Genomic DNA, 20409 nt, shown 5'->3' with positions numbered 1-20409 from the left:
TACTCAGGAGGCCCAGGTGGGAGGATGGCTTGAGCCTGGGAAGTGGAGGTTAAAGTGAGCCGAGATCGCACCACTGCCTTCCAACCTGGGTGACAGAGCTAGACCTTGTCTCAAATAAAATAAAATTAAAATTAAAATTAAATAAAATAAGAAAGATAAATCAGAATTCAAAACATACTATACCTTCACTATAAAACATGGCCCAATTTACAAAAATTACACTTATATATATAGTTTATGAGAACCCCAGCTTTTCTGAATTAAGTAATAAAGGTTTGTAAAGCACAAACCAAATTAAAAAGAAAAAATGTATTACTCAGATAAGCTGGTCAAACAACTAACTGCGGAATGGAACTGTCTGTGCAGCAAAGCTGAAGGAAGCAAGTGGTTTTTAGAAATTCAGTGAAGTCAGTAGTGAAGATAACAAGAAACACAGACATAAAAAAATATAAACAAAAGTGACAGAAGGCCGGGCGCAGTGGCTCACGCCTGTAATGCCAGCACTTTGGGAGGCCAATGCGGGCAGATTCACGAGGTCAGGAGATCGAGACCATCCTGTCTAACACGGTGGAACCCTGTGTCTACTAAAAATACAAAAAATTAGCCAGGTGTGGTGGCGGGCACCTGTAGTCCCAGGAGAATGGCATGAATCCTGGAGGCGGAGCTTGCAGTGAGCCGAGATCGGACCACTGCACTCCAGCCTGGGCAACAGAGTGAGACTCCGTCTCAAAAAAAAAAAAAAAAAAAGTAACAGAAACCCACTTGCAGTCAACAGCTCTACAGAGATGCATACATGTTTAGAATTAAAAGGGCAATGGAAACATGCACAATTTTCAAAAAGCACTTAGTCAGTATGCTACAGTGTGTTACAACCTTCCCAAGTCACTCTTCTCAACTCTGTCAACTTCCTTTCACAGGACACATGTGAAGGGAATTTAGAGTTTCGAGAAGTCTCTTTCTTCTATCCATGTCGCCCAGATGTTTTCATCCTCCGCGGCTTATCCCTCAGTATTGAGCAAGGAAAGACAGTAGCTTTTGTGGGAAGCAGCGGTTGTGGGAAAAGCACTTCTCTTCAACTTCTGCAAAGGTTTTATGACCCCATGCAAGGACAAGTGGTAAGACTGAATTGAAACACACCTAATCTGGGGGTTAGCAGTCTTATTCTTAAACATTCACTAGGGCTTAAGCATCCCCACTGGTTTGGGTGGGGCAAACAATGCAGAAGTTAAAAAGAAAAAAAATCTCTATCTCAACCTTTAACTAAGAGGACAAGCAAACCATCACAAAAATGATGGTTAGGACTTTGAAGTGAAGTACAAAGGTCCAAAGATTCTTCAACAATTCTGGCAGCAGAAAGGTTGATCTTAGCCATGGAATTACTTTAGAACATGGGTGCTGGAGGTCAGGTGTAATGTTCACATCATGGCTCCATATTCTGTTCTGGTTTAAGACAGAGAGAACACTGTCCTCCACCTCCTTAGTTCAGGCTTCTGCTTTCCCACCACTCATCCCCACCTCCCAACCGTCGAAACCTTATGCATGGTTAAGGCTTATTGGAATCAGCTCCATGAAGTCATGCCTCTAATATCTAAAATAATGTAATCTCTCCATCCTTTGAACCTAAGGATTGTTTTTGTTACCTGGCACTTGTCTTACTATACCTTATATTGTGGTTTTTCCATTATCTTGTCCTCCCGCCACCACCCACCATCACATCAGCACACCCACACTAAGCTTCCTGTCCTGCCTCCTGCCCCTACAAAAAGGTTCCCAAAACTCAGACTGCCATGTTAGTCCTCATTCTCCTGCAATGTACAGTCTTTCGCCCTTACAGATTCTTAGTGAGTGTTTGCAAAACAGAGTTTAGGGACTCAAGGGAATCCTAAAGGGCGCCCTTGAACTAGGCGACACTCATCTGTTCACACATAGCATAGCACACTCCCTCCTCTGAACCTTCCACAGTTAGAATATACCAGAGTCTATGCCATCAATCAGGTCGTTGATGCCCTGGCCCCTGCCTCCCACTCCAAGCTCCTCTCTTATCACTCCCCACCTCATCATGCACTGTGCTTTTCCTGTTTTTTGGGGGGGGTTTTTTGTGCGTTTCTTGTTTTGTTTTGTTTTTGAGACAGAGTCTCGCTCTGTGGCCCAGGATGGAGTGCAGTGGCACCATCTCAGCTCACTACAACCCCCGCTTCTAGACTTCATGTGATTCTCATGCCTCAGCCTCCTGAGTAGTAGCTGAGATATATGGCGTGCACCACCATGCCCAGTTAATTTTTGTATTTTTTTGTAGAAACGGGGTTTCGCCATGTTAACCAGGCTGGTCTTCAACTCCCAGCCTCAAGTGATCTGCCCACCTCAGCCTCCCAAAGTCTCCTCATGTTTTTTAAACACACCTATGAACCTTTTTTTTAGCTATTGCCCTGCCCAGAATGTCCCCTTTGCAGGCTCCTTCTCACTGTTCAGGTCTTAGTCTGAACATCCTTTCCTTAAGGCCTTCTTGGACAACCCCCTTCTCATGCCTCTCCATACCCTCCCCACTGCCTCAGTTGCTCTACCCTGTTACCAGGAGAGGTACTTTCCTCTCCTGAGTTTATTGAGTCATTTGTTCATGTGTTTATTGCATCCTTCTCTGCTAAAATATAAGCTACAAAAGGGAAAGAGCTTTCTCTTATTGACCACTATTTGCCTGGTACTGGAAGAGTCCCCCTCACGTAGTGAGCATGCTCATCAAATATGAGTTAAGTGTTGTTATCTATTTATGTGAATAACCATGGCTGTGTGCAAAATGACACCACTTTACATGTGGAGTACTCTATCATTTCCACATACTTTTCACAGGGTTTTCTGAAAGTCAGGTCCTGTTACAGTGGAGGGGGCAGTAGTGAGTTATATGCTGTTTGCTTCTATACAACATATGATTTATGAGCCTTCCTTGGGTAACCTTATACTTTGAAATAGCTTGAATTCCTATCCTTCTTGTTATGATTTGTGTGTGTTTGAATACAGTGAACTGTAACACGATACAGTTGTGTGATCTTCACACACCATTCTCCATTCTGCTTTTGGCAGCTGTTTGATGGCGTGGACGCAAAAGAATTGAATGTACAGTGGCTCCGTTCCCAAATAGCAATCGTATCTCAAGAGCCTGTGCTCTTCAACTGCAGCATCGCTGAGAACATTGCCTATGGTGACAACAGCCGTGTGGTGCCATTAGATGAGATCAAAGAAGCAGCAAATGCAGCAAATATCCATTCTTTTATTGAAGGTCTCCCTGAGGTAAGAAAATTTCTGAAATCTTGAATTACAAAGCTGCCAAGTAAGCCTAAGAAGCTATTGGGCCTACGCAGTTGTTTTTATGTATTCCTTGGATTATACAATTTATTTATTGCCAGAATCTAAAGTTAGATGTAAAACATGAAGTCAGATGTGAAAAACCAAGTTTGAGATTTTTGCGTGACTATTTTCCCAAGACCAAAATGTGTTAATATTCACTGGATTAATTTTCACATTTTGTTATTTGCCTTCTGCCCATCTACGCTATGGCTGGTCCACACTATGACCTGCCCCACCACTGCAGCAGCCTCTTCATCCGCCTTCCAGTCTTGTTCCTCTATCATTTTTCTTCCTCACAGCAATCAGAGGGATCTTTTAAAAACCAATTAGATCCCAATCCTTACGACTGCCTCATGGCTCCCCTGTGCACTCAGAGTAAAGCCCAGACACCCCATGGGCAGGGGCTGCTGAAGCCTCTGTGATCTGGCCCCACTGTTTCCCCAGCAACAACCTCACCACACAGTCACTTTGCTCCAGCGAGCTGGTCTCTCCTGTCTCATGAACACGCCAACTTGCTCCCCACCTTAGGACATTTACATTTGCTGTTGCTCCAGCCTAGACCTCCCTTAGGTTGACTTTTGGTATAGTAATGCCTTAACTTTCTTTCTTTTTTTTTTTTTTTTTGACGGAGTTTCACTCTTGTTGCCCAGGCTAGAGTTCCATGGAGCAATCTAGGCTCACTCGGCTCCACCTCCCAGGTTCAAGCGATTCTCCTGCCTCAGCCTTCCAAGTAGCTGGGATTACAGGCATGTGTCACCACGCCTGGCTAATTTTTTGTGTTTTTAGTAGAGATGGGGTTTCTCCATGTTGGACAGGCTGGTCTCGAACTCCCGACCTCACGTGATCCACCCGCCTCGGCCTCCCAAAGTGCTGGGATTACAGGCGTGAGCCATTGCGCCCAGGAAGAAGTGGCTTAACTCTCAAGCCCTTTCAAATGTTACCTTTGCAGAGGCTTTCCCTAAACATCCTATTTTTAAAAGTCCCCACCAGTCCTATCCCCTATCACTTTGTCTTCAGGGCATGTATCACAGTCTGAAAATTACCCTGAGTACTTAGTTATTTGTTTAGTGTTTCCCCTCCACACTAGAGTATAAGATCCTTGCCTGCCATTTTTATCACCTTGATGTCTATATTGGCTGTGACAATTGGCACAAAGTCTCAGAAAAGTCAAAAATCTTGGCTAACTGTAGAGAAGCCTTAGGTAGTGCAAGCATTGATACAAATCCAAAAACAATGCACAGAGAGGGATAATTATAACTTCAAGTGTTTATAATATCTGAGTGTTTGCAACACACACACACATACATGCACACACACACAAAATAAATAAAATAAAAAGAGATACTTTCATGTAGAGGCAAATTTTTACATGTGATTTTTATAAACTAAGTTTCTATCTCACTTTAAAGGGAGATAGTTAAGTTTAACAACCAATAGATCAAACAACTAATAATCTAGAGCCCTGTTCTTTGGTGGAGGCCAATAGTCACCATACTCTATTTTATACTCCTTCCCTCACCAGCTCCTCTCTATACTACATGGTGCCTACATCTAGAAACAGGCCATTAATGCAATTTCCCTTACTCTGGTAAGAGTTTGCAGTACTAAATATATTGGAAGGATTCACTTTTTTTTAATAAATATAGTGACACTGTGAATGTCTTTCAGTGGCAACTTCCTTTTTAACCATGACACTGCATTGTTAATTTGTGGTCAGATTATTATCTGCGTAATCTCGATAATTTGTTTTATGTATTGTGAAATGCTGCCCAATTGATATTTGTACTATTTAACTTTTATTCTTTTGTTTCCTTTGAGACAAGGTCTCACTCTGTCACCCAGGCTGGAGTGCAGTGATGTGTTCTTGGTTCACTGCAGCCTCGACCTCCCAGGCTCACCTGAGTCTCCCTGGGATCACAGGCACATGCCACCACGCCTGGCCAATTTTTGTATTTTTTGTAGAGATGGGGTTTCATCATGTTGCTTAGGCTGGACTCAGGCTCCTGGGTTCAAGCAATTTCACCCACCTCGGCCTCCCAAAGTTCTGGAATTACAGGCATAAGCCACCACACCTGGTCTAACTTTTATTCTTAAATTGTTTATTGTCTTCTATTCTTTTTATTGTACCAGTTCTCACATTTACTCAAAACTACATGCTGCAAAGATCCATTGTGCAAACTTTTTACAACAGGCTTTGAAAACTAAGATGTTATTTCCTTTAACTTTTTTTTAAAAGAGTAGCTTATTTTTCAGTGTTTCAAATTTTAACTTTAATTTACCTTCATGTCTTTGTTCCCCCAAAAACATGTAGAACCATAAGGAAACCTGATACCAAAATAAAATTGTTTAAAAAAATCAAATCAGATAATTCCTAGAAAAACTACATATTACTAAATGGCTTCGGTTAGTACCCTGGGTAGAACAAGGCTGCCCTCTTATGCTCAGTTGGCTGGGAAAAAGGAAGAGAGGAAGCCAGCCACTCATTCCCCAGCCCTTCTGGGAACCAAGAACTGCGCTGATGAAAATTCGCTTGGTGGCAAAACGATGTGAGGATATAATATAGTCCTTTATTTATATTTATCCCACTTAGAATAAATAATCAAATACATCTGCACAAAATTCATGTATTTGATTACCAGTTGCTTCCCCAGATCCTTCTGGGGGTGTTAAATAATATATTATCTATTAAATATAGTTAATATATCGCATATGTATAATATATAGAATTTTTTCTTCTAAGGTTGAAAAAAATCAGAATTATTAAATATATATAACTCTAAGGGTTTCGGTAAGGAAGTGTGGATCTGTGTAACAGCTCAAACCAGAAGGGTGCAGAGCAAGCAGTCAACTTAGAACATGCTGAGAGTAATATAATGCATCTACCACATATCTCATAGAAATATCCCACAGGCATTTGGAAATACAGGCCTGGGGCATAAGAGAGAAGTGGAAGCAACACCACCTTGATCTCAGGGATCCTCTGAGACACACACCAGGTATGATTCTGTCTTAATCTTCACAATATCACCCAGTGGCAGCTCCCAGTCAAGCCACATCCTTAAGTAGGACTTTGACCTCTGGAACCACCCTGAAAATCCAACCCAGTGCCTGCAGGGATTCTCCACAATGCAGTTGCTTCAGGATTCGACTCTGGTGTTCCCCTAGGACGCAACTGACTTTTAGCTCCAGGCTCATATTAAGGAGCCATTACCCCTTGAGTTTCTCATAAAAGAGGTGATTTTGGGGCACTCACCATCCCAGTGATTGCCAGAAAATGGATTCAGATTTTTGGCTAAAGAGAAACTCTGTGGTTCTTTGTTTAAAAAACAAAACAAAACAAACAAACAAACGAACAAAAAAACAAATAAAAAACCTTCAGTTTAAATATATGCAAATGTTTTTAGGTAGCTATTGAGACAATGTGTATATCTACATTTGTAATCTGTTCTGCTTAACAGTGGGCAAAACATCTGAATTTAGTTTTCATCCAATATGTTCTTTAAACTTACACTCTCCTACAATCCAGAGAAGACCAAAAACTGCAAAGTGATTCCTAAAGTAGTTTTGAATCTTCTTCAGCTGCCCTAGAAGAATTCACGTACAGTTTAAGTGAGGCTGCAGAAAGGGCTACGAGCTCATTATCATTCCCACCTCCCTTCCCAATGTTTAGTTTAAGATTTAAATGACAAGTTGATGGGTGCTGACGAGTTGGTGGGTGCAGCACACCAACATGGCACAGGTATACATATGTAACAAACCTGCACGTTGTGCATATGTACCCTAGAACTTAAAGTATAATTAAAAAAAAAAAAAATTGAATCCCCTCATTTAAATATGAACTTTGCAGTGTTTGGAAATGAATAGCAGACAGTTTTACCTGTGGTTCCAAATTTAACAAAATGCATTTTAGGAGGAAGGGGCCCAAGCCCTGCTAGTAGTCCCAGATAAATCAAAGAGAAAACAGTGAATGTCTGTGTTCTTTGTAGAGCATTCACTTCAGAGAAGATATTTTTACTGGGCTTTAGTAATTCAGACACCTGTTGTTTGCTATAAAACATGCACCTATGCATATTACATTGAAAAGTAAGCTTTGAGATGATGTAGACACATTTTGTTATAAGGTTATACTACAGGTTCGCGACACCCACTCTGTCCAAAATGCACTTCCTGACGCAGTCAGATGTGGAGAGAAAGGCAATTCCCTCAAGCTTCTCTAGGTTACCAACACAAAATGAACAGCTAGGAATCACATGCTGCATGTGAAATGCTGCTACAGGATTACTCTTTCCCGCTCTACCCTTGGACCAGCTTTCTCAATGGAGCTAATCCATCTACACATTCTTGTCTAGGTACCAAGGGTTTATGTTTCTTACAAAAGTGCCAAGGGCCACTAGAAAGCAATGTGAAGCCTTGAAAGGAAGCAAAGTCAATGGGACAATCTAAAAAGCAGGCAAGAACCTGCTTACCCCAACTGTACTGACCAATTGTGATTCAGAGGACCATGATGGTTTCAAGATTTGTGTGAAATTTTCTTTACCCTTCCATGAAGGGAAACACTGGAGAAATTGGGTTATTAGTAAGTAGTGGAACTATGAAACACTGTGAAGTGCTAAATGTCACCATTACTACGTAGTGGCCTGAAAAGGTGAATAGACTGTTTCAAGATGCCAACCTGGCTGGGCGTGGTGGCTCACGCCTGTAATCTCAACACTTTGGAAGGCCAAGGCAGGTGGATCATGAGATCAGGAGTTCAAGACCAGCCTGGCCAACATGGTGAAACCCTGTCTCTACTAAAAATACAAAAATTAGCCAGGTGTGGTGGTGGGCGCCTGTAATCCCAACTACTTGGGAGGCTGAGGCAGAGAATCGCTTGAACCCGGGAGGTGGAGGTTGTAGTGAGCCGAGACTGCGCCACTGCACTCTAGACTGGGTGACAGAGCAAGACTCTGTCTCAAAAAACAAAAAAGATGCCAACCTAACTTATTTCCAGAAAGATGCATGTACCACTGAGACTCCCATCCCAGCATCTGTAAGGAGGTGCCCATAGAGGCTTAGCAAGAGCCACAGTGAAGAAACCTCATAATTTCCTGTTGTTTTACTACTGTGAATCATTTTAACCTGAAAATAGTAGGTAATATAACTTAATGGAAAAGTATTTGTGTTTACTATGAACTTGTTTCTTGCTGATAATTTTTTTCTTATGCTTTAATTTGAAAAATTTCTTTGTGGAAGCATAATGGCAGAGGTCTGCTGTCTGTGATCAGATTGGATATGTAAATGAGATGGTAGTGTTTACTGCGGCTTTAGCATTTATTTGCAACAAAGCCCAAGAATAGATTTCAACATTTGTTGGGACACAAATTTTCAAGAGTAGTAAAATTTGAATATTTAGATGGTTCTCGCCCACAGTTGCCATGCTAATTTAAATAACCAAGACTTGCTTTCTTAATTGCATCCTCCTACAATAGAAATACAACACACAAGTTGGACTGAAAGGAACACAGCTTTCTGGCGGCCAGAAACAAAGACTAGCTATTGCAAGGGCTCTTCTCCAGAAACCCAAAATTTTATTGTTGGATGAGGCCACTTCAGCCCTTGATAATGAGAGTGAGAAGGTAACATCATTTTCTTTAATCTCAGAATATAATACCAAATATAAGCATCCAATGACATGGAAGAAACCAAGGTAAGTTTGGAAAAACAAAGGCCTGGAAAAAATTGTAGTTCAAAGGTCACCAGTTCCCATTAAGGCTTTGGACCTTTACAGAAAGGTCAGTAGGGGGTGGGAAGGTGGCAGAGAGTTGAGACAGAGGGAATCTCATGTTGCAGAAAGGTTTTCTCACTCAAATTTGTCTCATTATCAAAAGTGGACCAATTTTTGAAATGTTTTTTCATTCAAGGAAAGAGCCCAAGAAAAATAACTTTTCAATTTTATTATTATTCCAGTGATGCCAAACAAACTAATAAGGTAATTTGTATGGGTAAAAGAGTAATCTACACTGCAGTATCAGAGCCTGAGAGTTATTCTACCTTCTACAGACTCAGCCTAGTTTGAGCAGGAAACAAGGAGGCAAAGGGACACATGAGAATATACTTACACAGCAAGCTTCTCTGGCTGTTTGATTTTGCTATGTCCTTTATCCCCTAGGAGTTTCTTGCACATGTAGGCACTTATTTAGTAAACGAACATTGGTTAAATGAATGATAATCATTAACATTTATAGAGTATGCATTACATGCTATTATGTCAGTCTTCACAACAACATGACAAATGAGCTTCTTGTATTAGCATGCCCATTTTACAGATTAGCACACTAAGGTTTAGAAAGATTAAGTAACTTCTCTAAATTTTTTTTTTTCTTTTTTTTCTTTTTTTAGACGGAGTCTCGCTCTGTCGCCCAGGCTGGAGTGCAGTGGCCAGATCTCAGCTCACTGCAAGCTCTGCCTCCCACGTTTACACCATTCTCCTGCCCCAGCCTCCCGAGTAGCCGGGACTACAGGCGCCCGCCACCGCGCCCGGCTAGTTTTTTTGTATTTTTTAGTAGAGACGGGGTTTCACCATGTTAGCCAGGATGGTCTCGATCTCCTGACCTCGTGATCCGCCCGTCTCGGCCTCCCAAAGTGCAGGGATTACAGGCTTGAGCCACCGCGCCCGGCCAACTTCTCTAAATTCTAATGGAGGGTGTCTGACCTAAGAACCCAGGCAGTTAATCCACCCATGATTGCTACTTGTAGATGATTATTATTCTTGATTCCCAAAGTGCCAGTGTGTTATGAAAAATAAACAATGACTAACTTTTGGGATCAGACATATCTGGGCTGTAATCCTCACTTCATCAGTTACTAGCAGTATGACCTTGGCCTAACCTCAGTTCGGTTATCAGAAAAATAAAAATACTCTCATTTTATGAGGTTATTGAAATAATTTAAATGAGATGTCCATATTAGGAACATTTTATACATTCAACAAATATGGGTTTTCACCCTCCTCTCCCACTTTCTCTATATAGCATCATAACCTCACTCTTGGCTGAAATCCTATGCTAACAGGATAGTTCTACAGCTAAATCCTACCAAAAACAAAACAAAATATATGAGAGAAAATTAGGGAAATAAATTAGACAATTCTACTTAGGTATACTGCTTAGAAGTACTCCTTTCTGACTTTGAGTTTAGAACTACTCAAAGAAATAATAGTAGAAATTTGGGTAGTATTAGAACTACACAAAGAAATTGTAGTAGAAATACTACTATAATTCTACTTAGAAATACTACTTCCTCACTGTAAGTTTAGAACCACTAACATATAAACAACTATTTCATTTTTATTCATTCTCACAAATGCTTTTCCAGCTGAAAGTCTTACATAATGTATCTGTAATTAATCTTTCTTTTTTTTTTTTTTGATATGGAGTTTCACTCATGTCACCTAGGCTGGAGTGCAATGGCACACTCTTGGCTCACAGCAACCTCCACCTCCCAGGCTCAAGCAATTCTCCTGCCTCAGCCTCCCGAGTAGCTGGGATTACAGGTGCCCACCACCACACCTGGCTAATGTTGTATTTTTGGTAGAGATAGGATTTCTCCATGTTGATCAGGCTGGTCTCGAACTCCTGACCTCAGGTTATCTCCCTGCCTTGGCCTCCCAAAGTGCTGGGATTACAGGCGTGAGCCACCGTGCCCAGCTGTAGTTAATCTTTCTAGATTTCTATTGAGTAGGGTGAATATTTTACAAGTAGGGCAGTTCCTTTGGGGACAAGCAAATAAAGCAAAGAATGTTATTAGATTACCTTAATTGATTTGACTTAGGTAAGTTTACTAACATCTAACTTAAACTGGTGATCACAGGTCTTTCTCTTTTCCAGGTGGTTCAGCATGCCCTTGATAAAGCCAAGACGGGAAGGACATGCCTAGTGGTCACTCACAGACTTTCTGCAATTCAGAACGCAGATTTGATAGTGGTTCTGCACAATGGAAAGATAAAGGAACAAGGAACTCATCAAGAGCTCCTGAGAAATCGAGACATATACTTTAAATTAGTAAATGCACAGTCAGTGCAGTGATGCTGTTGAGGTAGCACATATTTTGATGTTTGTGTAATGCAAAGAAGGAGTACTTAGTAATTATTTGGCAAGCTTTGATCTCTTTTATTGCATATATCAATACCTAGAATCATGCTACTCAAGTACATACATGTTCTGTTCACACACCATCTGCCCTTCAGACTTAAAAAGAAGCAAAAATTTGCTTATTTCATGTAAGTGAAATAGTGCTTATATCCTTCACTTTATAAAAATATTCTAGCACATTTGCTTGTAAAGCAATTTTCTACAAAGTGAATTTATTTCCCATCAACTTCTGCTATAAAATCAGAAATATGTTTCCAGGGGGAATATTATCCAGTTAACCATGTTGAAGGTTTTAGCAAAGGGAGTGTAAGATAGAGTGGGGCCTGTGGCATTGCAGGGAGTGTCTTTAACTTGGAATTTTGTTTTGCAGCATATATTACAGTACTTTTGCTAGTCCCTTTTCTCCAGACCATATGGATTTTTCTCATAATATGTCTCTCAATATTTCTCTCAATAAGTGTTCACTATTTCTCAAAATTTTATTCTATTTTGTTGTTGTTGTGCAGGGAATAGAAAGGATTATGATGTAAAATTTCTGGGAGGATTAGGTAGCTATCTCCTAATTCACCAGTAAGTGAAGTGCCTCACATGAGCCATCCCAAAGATTCATTATTCCAAACTTTGGGTTTGGCAGAATAAATCACAGGCCTGCCTGTTTCTGAACACTTACTTACTTAAAATAAGAGCTACTTTTGGGCCAGGTGCAGTGGCTCACGCCTGTAATCCCAGAATTTTGGGAGGCCAAGGAGGGCGGATCACTTGAAGTCAGGAGTTCAAGACCAGCCTGGCCAACATAGTGAAACCCTATCTCTAGTAAAAATACAAAAATTAGCCAATCTTGGTGGCGGGCACCTGTAATCCCAGCTACGTGTAAGGCTAAGGCAGGAGAATTGTTTGAACCTAGGAGGCAGAGGTTGCAGTGAGCCAAGAAAGTACCACTGCACTCCAGCCTGGGCAACAGAGCAAGATTCCATCTCAAAAAATAATAATAATAAAGATAAGGGTTGCTTTTATTGTGGGTGAAAATGTTTAAATGTCTTTCTCTATAATAAAATAATTTGCTTAAATTTTATATGTACTTTATCATATATAATGTGTAAATGATTTTAAAGTTCTGTGTAAATAACAATATTGGTAAAATGAGTTACCTTTTCAACTTACTTAAATATGTTATGTCACTTGGTGATTTATCTTTATTCTTCAGTGTATTTTCTTCCATTTACACATTTAGCTAGCCTCTCTGAAGTATACTCTACCAATAATTGAAATCTTATTTAAAAAATTTAAACCATTTATATATTATGCCACTTTCTTTAAAATGCAAAATGAAAATAAGATTGGGGACTTGAGAATCAGATGCATTGTTTAGACGCATCGGCACTGACTGCCACGTGGTTATTTTGCTATGCATGAATATAGAGCTCTTGGTAGTTTCTTTTCTCAGAGTAGGGTAGACAAGAGGAAAAGAGAAATATAGTATGGACATGCTCAGAACCTCATAGCAGGAGCACCTCAGGTTCCAATTCTGTAATTCCTCCTAGAGGGGCAAAGACAGTACCTGAAATGTCTGCTTACCCCTTGAACCTATCAACATCTGTCCCATGCCTACAGATATCAGTAAAACACATTCCTTTCTAATGTATAACCCTGCTAGTTTTTATTTCCATTTTATTTCTAATGAGTTTAAAGAAAGCTTCACAGGCAGAATTCTCATCAATAAAGCTACTGCCTGCACTAGACCAAGCAACCATGCTGAGAATTGGGGTCCCAGAGAGTTTATAAGGATTTGTAAGGCTATCAGCTGGTGAAGGCAGAAAGTAGGTAGAGATCAACTACTTTTTAGGGGTTGCCACAATTTAAAGGTTTATTTTTATTTCAGACGGAGTTTCGCTCTTGTTGCCCAGGCTGGAGTGCAACAGTGCTATCTCGGCTCATCACAACCTCTGCCTCCCAGGTTCAAGTGATTCTCCTGCCTCAGCCTCCTGAGTAGCTGGGATTACAAGCATGCAACACCAGGCCCAGCTAATTTTGTATTTTTAGTAGAGACAGAGTTTCTCCATGTTGGTCAGGCTGGTCTCAAACTCCCGACCTCAGGTGATCTGCCCGCCTTGGCCTCCCAAAATGCTAGTATTATAGGCATGAGCCACCGTGCCCAGCCAACAATTTAAAGATTTAAAATTGCTATACTATTCTTAAAGTTGTGTTTAAAATGTATCATTTTCACTAAAACAATAGAACAATAGTTATCAGTTTTATAGGCATGACTTTTTATGACTTTTTAATTCTTAATTCTTGCACATTTCCTTTCCTTTTTTTTTTTTTTTTTTTTTTTTTTGATACAGACTCCAGCTCTGTTGCCCAGGCTGAAGTGCAGAGGTGCAATCTCAGTTCACTGCATCCTTGACCTCCCGGGATCAAGAGATCCTCCTACCTCAGCCTCCCAAGTAGCTGGGACTACAGGCCTGTACTACCACACCCGGCTAATTTTTGTTTTTGTTTTTTTAGACACAGGGTTTCAGCATGTTGCTTAGGCTGGTCTCGAACTCCTGGGCTCAAGGGATCCACCCCACCTGGCCCCCAACATACTAGGATTACAGGTGTGAGCCACCTCGCCCTGTGTCCTACACTTTTTTTTTTTTTTGAGATGGAGTCTCACGCCATTGCCCAGGCTAGAGTGCAGTGACATGATCTCGGCTCACTGCAATCTCCACCTCCTGGGTTCAAGTGATTCTCCTGCCTCAGCCTCCCAAGTAGCTGGAACTACAGACACATGCCACCATGCCTGGCCAATTTTTGTATTTTTAGTAGAGATGGGGTTTCACTATGTTAGGCTGGTCTCGAACTCCTGACCTCATGATCCACCCACCTCAGCCTCCCAAAGTGCTGGAATTATAGGCGTGAGCCACCAGGTCTGGCCCCTACACTTTTCTTAAAGCAAGGTATTCTGTAGCCAAAAAATAAGCTAAATTAGGCCAGGTGTGGTGGCTCACTCCTGTAATCCCATCACTTTGGGAATCCGAGGTGGGTGAATCACTTGAGGCCATGAGTTTGAGACCAGACTGGCCAAAATGGTGAAACCCTGTCTCTGCTAAACATACAAAAATTAGTGGGGTGTGGTGATGCCTGCCTATAGTCCCAGCTACTCAGGAGGCTGAGGCAGGAGAATCGTTTGAACCCGGGAATCAGAGGTTGCAGTGAGCAGAGACGGTGCACTGCACTCCAGCCTGGGTGACAGAGGGAGATTCTATCACCCCTACTTCCCACCCCCATTCCCAGCCCAAAAAAAACCTAAATTAGGAATTGATATTTTTATCTAAACAAACAAAATGGTACTTTAGCAAATGTATTTATTTATTTTTATAATTTTAACTTTCATTTTAGATTCGTGGGTACATGTGGAGGTTCCTTTTACATGGGTATATTGCATGATGCTGAGGTTTGGCGTATAATTGATCCCATCACCCACGTAGTGAGCACAGTACTCAATAAATAGTTTTTCAGCCTTTGGCCCCCTCGCTCCGCACTCTAGTAGTCCTTGGTGTCTATTGTTGCCATCTTTACATCCATACTTCAGCAGATGTAAATGTAAGTTTTACATGTTAAATCACTCATTAAATCTTTTATAAATTAATTATTAAATAATACCTTAGGTGTATAGCTTACAAGTTGGTATTTACAAAAGGGCTTTAAGCAATGAATGCCAGATTATTCAGGGCATGAAATCAGTGAATATAAGACATGTAGTCTTCTTATAGTGCCTTGGATATGGTAGATATTCAATAAATACTAGGTGACTCCATTTGAAAAGTCAAAAATCATAGCAGGTATGCATTACTGATACTAAAATGAGCACACATTTACTGAAAAGATGACCTGGAGGGCTTCAGTTGTTTTGCCTCAACAATCGTGTATTAGAATCTCCTCGACATGGGTATTATCAGTCATGGGTGACACCTTCGATAGTTTACTTCTAGGCTAGGCTCGTTCAAGTCCATACAAACTTTTTCTTTCCATTCAGATGGCAATTTTAATTTTAGTTAAATACGTTTTAATTTTATTTTAATTAATTTTAGCCTTTTATCATAGTTTATAAATTGGTTTGATTTATTTAATTTTGAAATAATTTGGTATTTGAGCGTACATTGCCTGATTTCTTTTAGAACATTGTGAGTCTAATTTCCCTCAAGGCTTTTGTCTAGATTGAGGCATATTCCCTAGTTCAAGGACTTCTGGTCTAAGGCAAACACTGATTTCTGCCAGTCATGACTCATAGCCTACTCCTTATTTGGATTGACCTCAATCCAAACTGTCTGAGCATCCTTGTCCTTTGCTTCTCCTCTACCTCTGGGCTTGGATATAGTTATAAAACAAGAGACTAGAAGAAAGAATGAAACACCAGTTTAAAACAATATAACAAGGCCAGATGCAGTGGCTCACAACTGTAATCTCAGAACTTTGGGAGGCCAAGGTGGGTGGATCACCCAAAGTCAGGAGTTCAAGACCAGCCTTACCAATGTGGTGAAACCCCGTCTCTACTAAAAATACAAAAATCAGCCGGGCATGATGGTGTGTGCCTATAATCTCAGCTACTCAGGAGGCTGAGGCAGGAGAATCACTTGAACCCGGGAGGCAGAGGTTGCAGTGAGCCGAGATTGTGCCATTGCACTCCAGCCTGGGTATCGCAGTAAGACTCTACCTCAAAAAAAAAACAAAAAACAAAAAAAACACCCGGCCTAGAAAATCCTAAATACAATGAAGGCAGCTGTCCAGAGAGATCAAGATCTGTCAGAGTCATCTGTAAATATCAGTGTGTTACAGCAGGGGTTCCCAACCCCCAGACCATGGACCTGTACTAATCCGTGACCTGTTGGGAACCGGGCTGCACAGCAGGAGGTGAGCAGTGGGTAGGCAAGTGAAGCTTCAGTATTTACAGCTGCAGCCATTCTCCATGGCTGGCATTACTGCCTAAGCTCTGCCTCCTGTTAAATCAGTGGTGGCATTAGATTCTCAAAAGAGCGTGAACCCAATTGTGAACAGCACATGTGGGAGATCTGGGTTGCATGCTTCTTATGAGAATCTAATGCCTGATGATCTGTCACTGTCTCCCATTATCCCCAGATGGGACCACCTAGTTGCAGGAAAACAAGCTCAGGGCTCCCACTGATACTGCATTATGGCGATTTGTATAATTATTTTATTATATGCTACAATGTAACTATAATAGAAATAAAGTACTCAGTAAATGTAAAAATGCACTTGAATCATCCCAAAACCACTGCCCCCCTTCCCGGGTCCATGGAGAAACTGTCTTCCAGGAAACTGGTCCCTAGTGCCAAAAAGGTTGGGGACTGCTGTTACAGTAGCTCTCAGCCATCAAATCTTATCCTTTAAACTGCCCTTCCTTTGTAAGAGGGATGGCTGCTCAGTGAGTCTTAAAATAATTGAAACACCAATGAGGATACCAGTGGAATAAAAACAATTTAACAAGGATAAGGTATGACACAGATGTCAGTGAAAAGAAACAAAATAACATCACACCTGTTTTAAAACTAACCCAGCCAACCTATTTTATATATTACCACTCCTTAAAACAAGTTATGGTATGTTCTCATGCTAAATCAACTTAGGTCATAGCTAATAAACTGATTTGCAGCCTACTCAATGTGTCAGTTTCATAGCATGCAGAGTATATCATAGCGTTACATATGACCTACTCTATGAAAATATTTCCTAGGTTAGTGTCAACTTATGTATTCATTGCTTTGGTTCTGAGCTCTTATTCCAAGAGCGTTTGTGAAGTGGAATCATAAATTGATAGGAAATAGTCCAGAGAGGAAACTGGGAAGATTGGAAATGGAGGAATGAGGGTAGAGGGTTTGGGGTATACAGTAGCTTTTAAGCCTTGATTAATTTCTCTGCTATTTGTAATAATTACCACAAAATTTAAAGCTCATTTAAAAACCATAATTATAAAAAATGCATGGATCAACCAAATGTCTATAAATAGTACAAGTCTATAAATAGTACCCCAACTTGCCCCCTTTTAGCAAAACCACACTGATGAAGCCTGTATTACCTTCCTAATGCTGCTGTAACAAATTATCACAAACATAATGATGAAAGAATATAAATTTATTATCTTACAGCTCTGGAGGTCAAAAGTTTAAAATCAGTCTCTTTGGGGTAAAATCAAAGGTGTCCTTCTTTCTACAGTCTCTGGAGAATAATCTGTTCGTTGTTCTTTTTCCTAGTTCCAGAAGCTTCTAGATATTCTGCATTCCTTGGACCTCTGCTTCCTTCACCAAACCTCCAACTCTCTCTGCCTCTGCCCCTCCTCTTACTCTTATAAGGACCCTTGTGATCACACTGGGCCCTCATGTATATTCCAATATAATTTTCCCATCTCAAGATCCTTAAACTTAATCATATCTGCAAAGTCCCTTTTGCCATGTAATGTCCCATGTTCACAGATTCCAGGAAAGAGGATGCAGACATTTGCAGAAGGCTATTAGCCTTCCACAAAGCCTATCTATTTGAATTTTTATTCTATGGAGAAGGCAAGCCAAATTTTGCACAGCTTTGCATTGAGTAAAAGTTCAATCCAATGTCATCATTATACACAGAAAGAGCAAAAACTCACATAGCTGGCCTTCAAGTCCTGTGCTTTTTCCCACTGCAACATGCTTCTCCTACACTGATGCTGGGTCAGGACTTGGAGGACTTGGAAGGTGTTTGTCTTTCTCTCTTCACTTGTGCTACCAAATTCCTCTATTGCTACTATTTCCTTTTGTCCTAGACTAGATTTATTTAATAAAAGCTTATAGTAAATTCTACTTTTATTTATTTATTTATTTATTTAAGACGAACTTTTGGTTTGTCACCCAGGCTGGAGTGCAGTGGCGTGATCTTGGCTCCTTGCAACCTCCACCTCCCAGGTTCAATCAATTCTCCTGCCTCAGCCTCCTGAGAAGCTGGGATTACAGGTGCCTGCCACCACATCCAGCTAATTTTTGTATTTTTAGTAGAGATGGGATTTCACCACATTGGCCAGGCTGGTCTCGAATCCCTGACCTCACGTGATCCGCCTGCCTTGGCCTCCCGAAGTGCAGGGATTATGGGTGGGAGCCCCTACACCTGGCACTAAATTCTACTGTCTTAACATCATTATTCTTTCTACTAAATAATTTTATTTGCCAGCAAGTTAAAATGGCATCGTTAATACTGTAAGTATATGAGCTTTCACACACTACTGAGCCAGTACACTTTTGAATTTTCCTAAAACTATTTCAGACTACTGCTTCTAATGATGACCTATTTTTTTTTTAATGAAATGTTTCATATGGCATGTCACTTTCGGTACATTATCTCATTTAGTCCTCACATTGACTCTATAATGGTAGATATTATTAATACTATCTATTTTTAAAGAAAACAAAAGCTTAAGGAAATTAAGTAACTTGTTGAGAGTCAGAATCTGATTCAGAACCTTTTCTTTCTGACACCAGAGCCTAGAGTCTTGACTGTGGCACCAAGGTCTTCTGTCCACAATTTATTCAGGCAAGATAGCTGATGCAGTCATGGCTCACAGAGTGCAGTGGGTCAATGTGAGGGTCAAACCAAAATTTTGGCAGCAGCTGCATGGTCTAATTAACTTAACCAGGCACACCCAGAAAATACTCTTTATATACACATCACTAAAACAAGATTGAACTCAGCTCAAGGTAGATCTGTTTTTCCTTTAGTGTTCACTTACACATATAATTCTTGGGGATTCCAATTCTTTTTATATGGAGAAAACTGCAGAACTATGAGAATTTCAAGCCAAGAAAAATGGAGAAAGAAGCACACTTCTTAGAAAAAAGCATAGTACTTTGACCATAATGTCTGTGGAAATATTCTGAAAAGCATCGCCAATGCAATTGAGCTTGCTGGGCATGTTTTCTTAGTCACTTATACTTAATTATCAAGGTTCAGTTTAATCCTACTAAAATGTTTTGATTTTTAAACTGTGTGAGTATCTGCTTAAAGATGTTAGTTTACTGAGATTTCAGAAAAGCCAAAGTTAGACAAACAATTGGGTTTTTAAAACTGTAAATTCATGCATTCACTGCTGCATTGTTAGACTTAGGGGAAGTCTAATAAGCCAGCCTGTGTTTTTTAGATTTAAATGATGGAATGCCATTATTTATGAACCACGTAAAATTTGCTATTGAATGGGGGTATTTCATCTAATCAACTTTACTACATCACAGTAAAACAATGCGTGGCTGAAATATTTTCTACCCAGTTCAAAGTCAAGAGATTTTAGGAAAATGGTTGAAATCATTACATTACCAGAGTATTCTGGACAAATGAAGCAAAAAGAAGGATGGAAGGCAGGAAGACAGGCAGTCAGGAAGGAAGGAAGGGAGACAGACTGAATATTTGAATACACTCAAACAATTTTTTAAAATGTAATACATACTAGTAATCAGCTTAGGACTGGAAGTATAAAATACTCTACCTTCAAATCCTCAGAAAACCTAAAAAAAAAAAAAAGTGATACACGTTTAAATTTATTTATTTATTTATTTATTTATTTATTTATTTATTTATTTATCTTTTGAGATGGAGTTTCGCTCTTGTTGCCCAGGATGGAGTGCAATGGTGCGATCTCGGCTCACAGCAACCTCCGCCTCCCAGGTTCAAGCAATTCTCCTGTCTCAGCCTCCCAAGTAGCTGGGATTACAGGTGCATGCCAACACACCGGCTAATTTTTGCATTTTTGGTAGAGACGGGGTTTCATCATATTGGTCAGGCTGGTCTCGAACTCCTGACTTCAGGTGATCTGCCTGCCTCAGCCTCCCAAAGTGCTGGGATTACAGGCATGAGCCACTGCACCTGGTCTACACACTTAAATTTAAATCCCTAGTCCTACAGCCCCAGTTCAGGCCGAATTACA

The 20409-nt window shown here is 40.4% G+C and overlaps 1 protein-coding gene across 1 annotated transcript in view; it reads left to right on the top strand.

The window, feature by feature from the left end:
• The window catches only part of ABCB5 (ATP binding cassette subfamily B member 5), a 126510-nt gene extending 115059 nt beyond the window's left edge, over positions 1-11451 (top strand). The window contains exons 24-27 of the mRNA XM_025379557.1: positions 918-1115; positions 3076-3282; positions 8808-8954; positions 11205-11451. Of these exons, the coding sequence (XP_025235342.1) occupies positions 918-1115; positions 3076-3282; positions 8808-8954; positions 11205-11402 (750 nt within the window). The 3' untranslated portion in view covers positions 11403-11451. The remainder of the gene's footprint in view (positions 1-917; positions 1116-3075; positions 3283-8807; positions 8955-11204) is intronic.
• The last annotated feature ends 8958 nt before the right edge of the window (positions 11452-20409 follow it).

This window comes from Theropithecus gelada, chromosome 3 (genome assembly GCF_003255815.1).
Source record: "Theropithecus gelada isolate Dixy chromosome 3, Tgel_1.0, whole genome shotgun sequence".
NCBI lineage: Eukaryota > Metazoa > Chordata > Mammalia > Primates > Cercopithecidae > Theropithecus > Theropithecus gelada.
The sequence above is the reverse complement of the archived record's forward strand: the minus strand, read 5'-3'. Positions and strand labels throughout refer to the sequence as shown.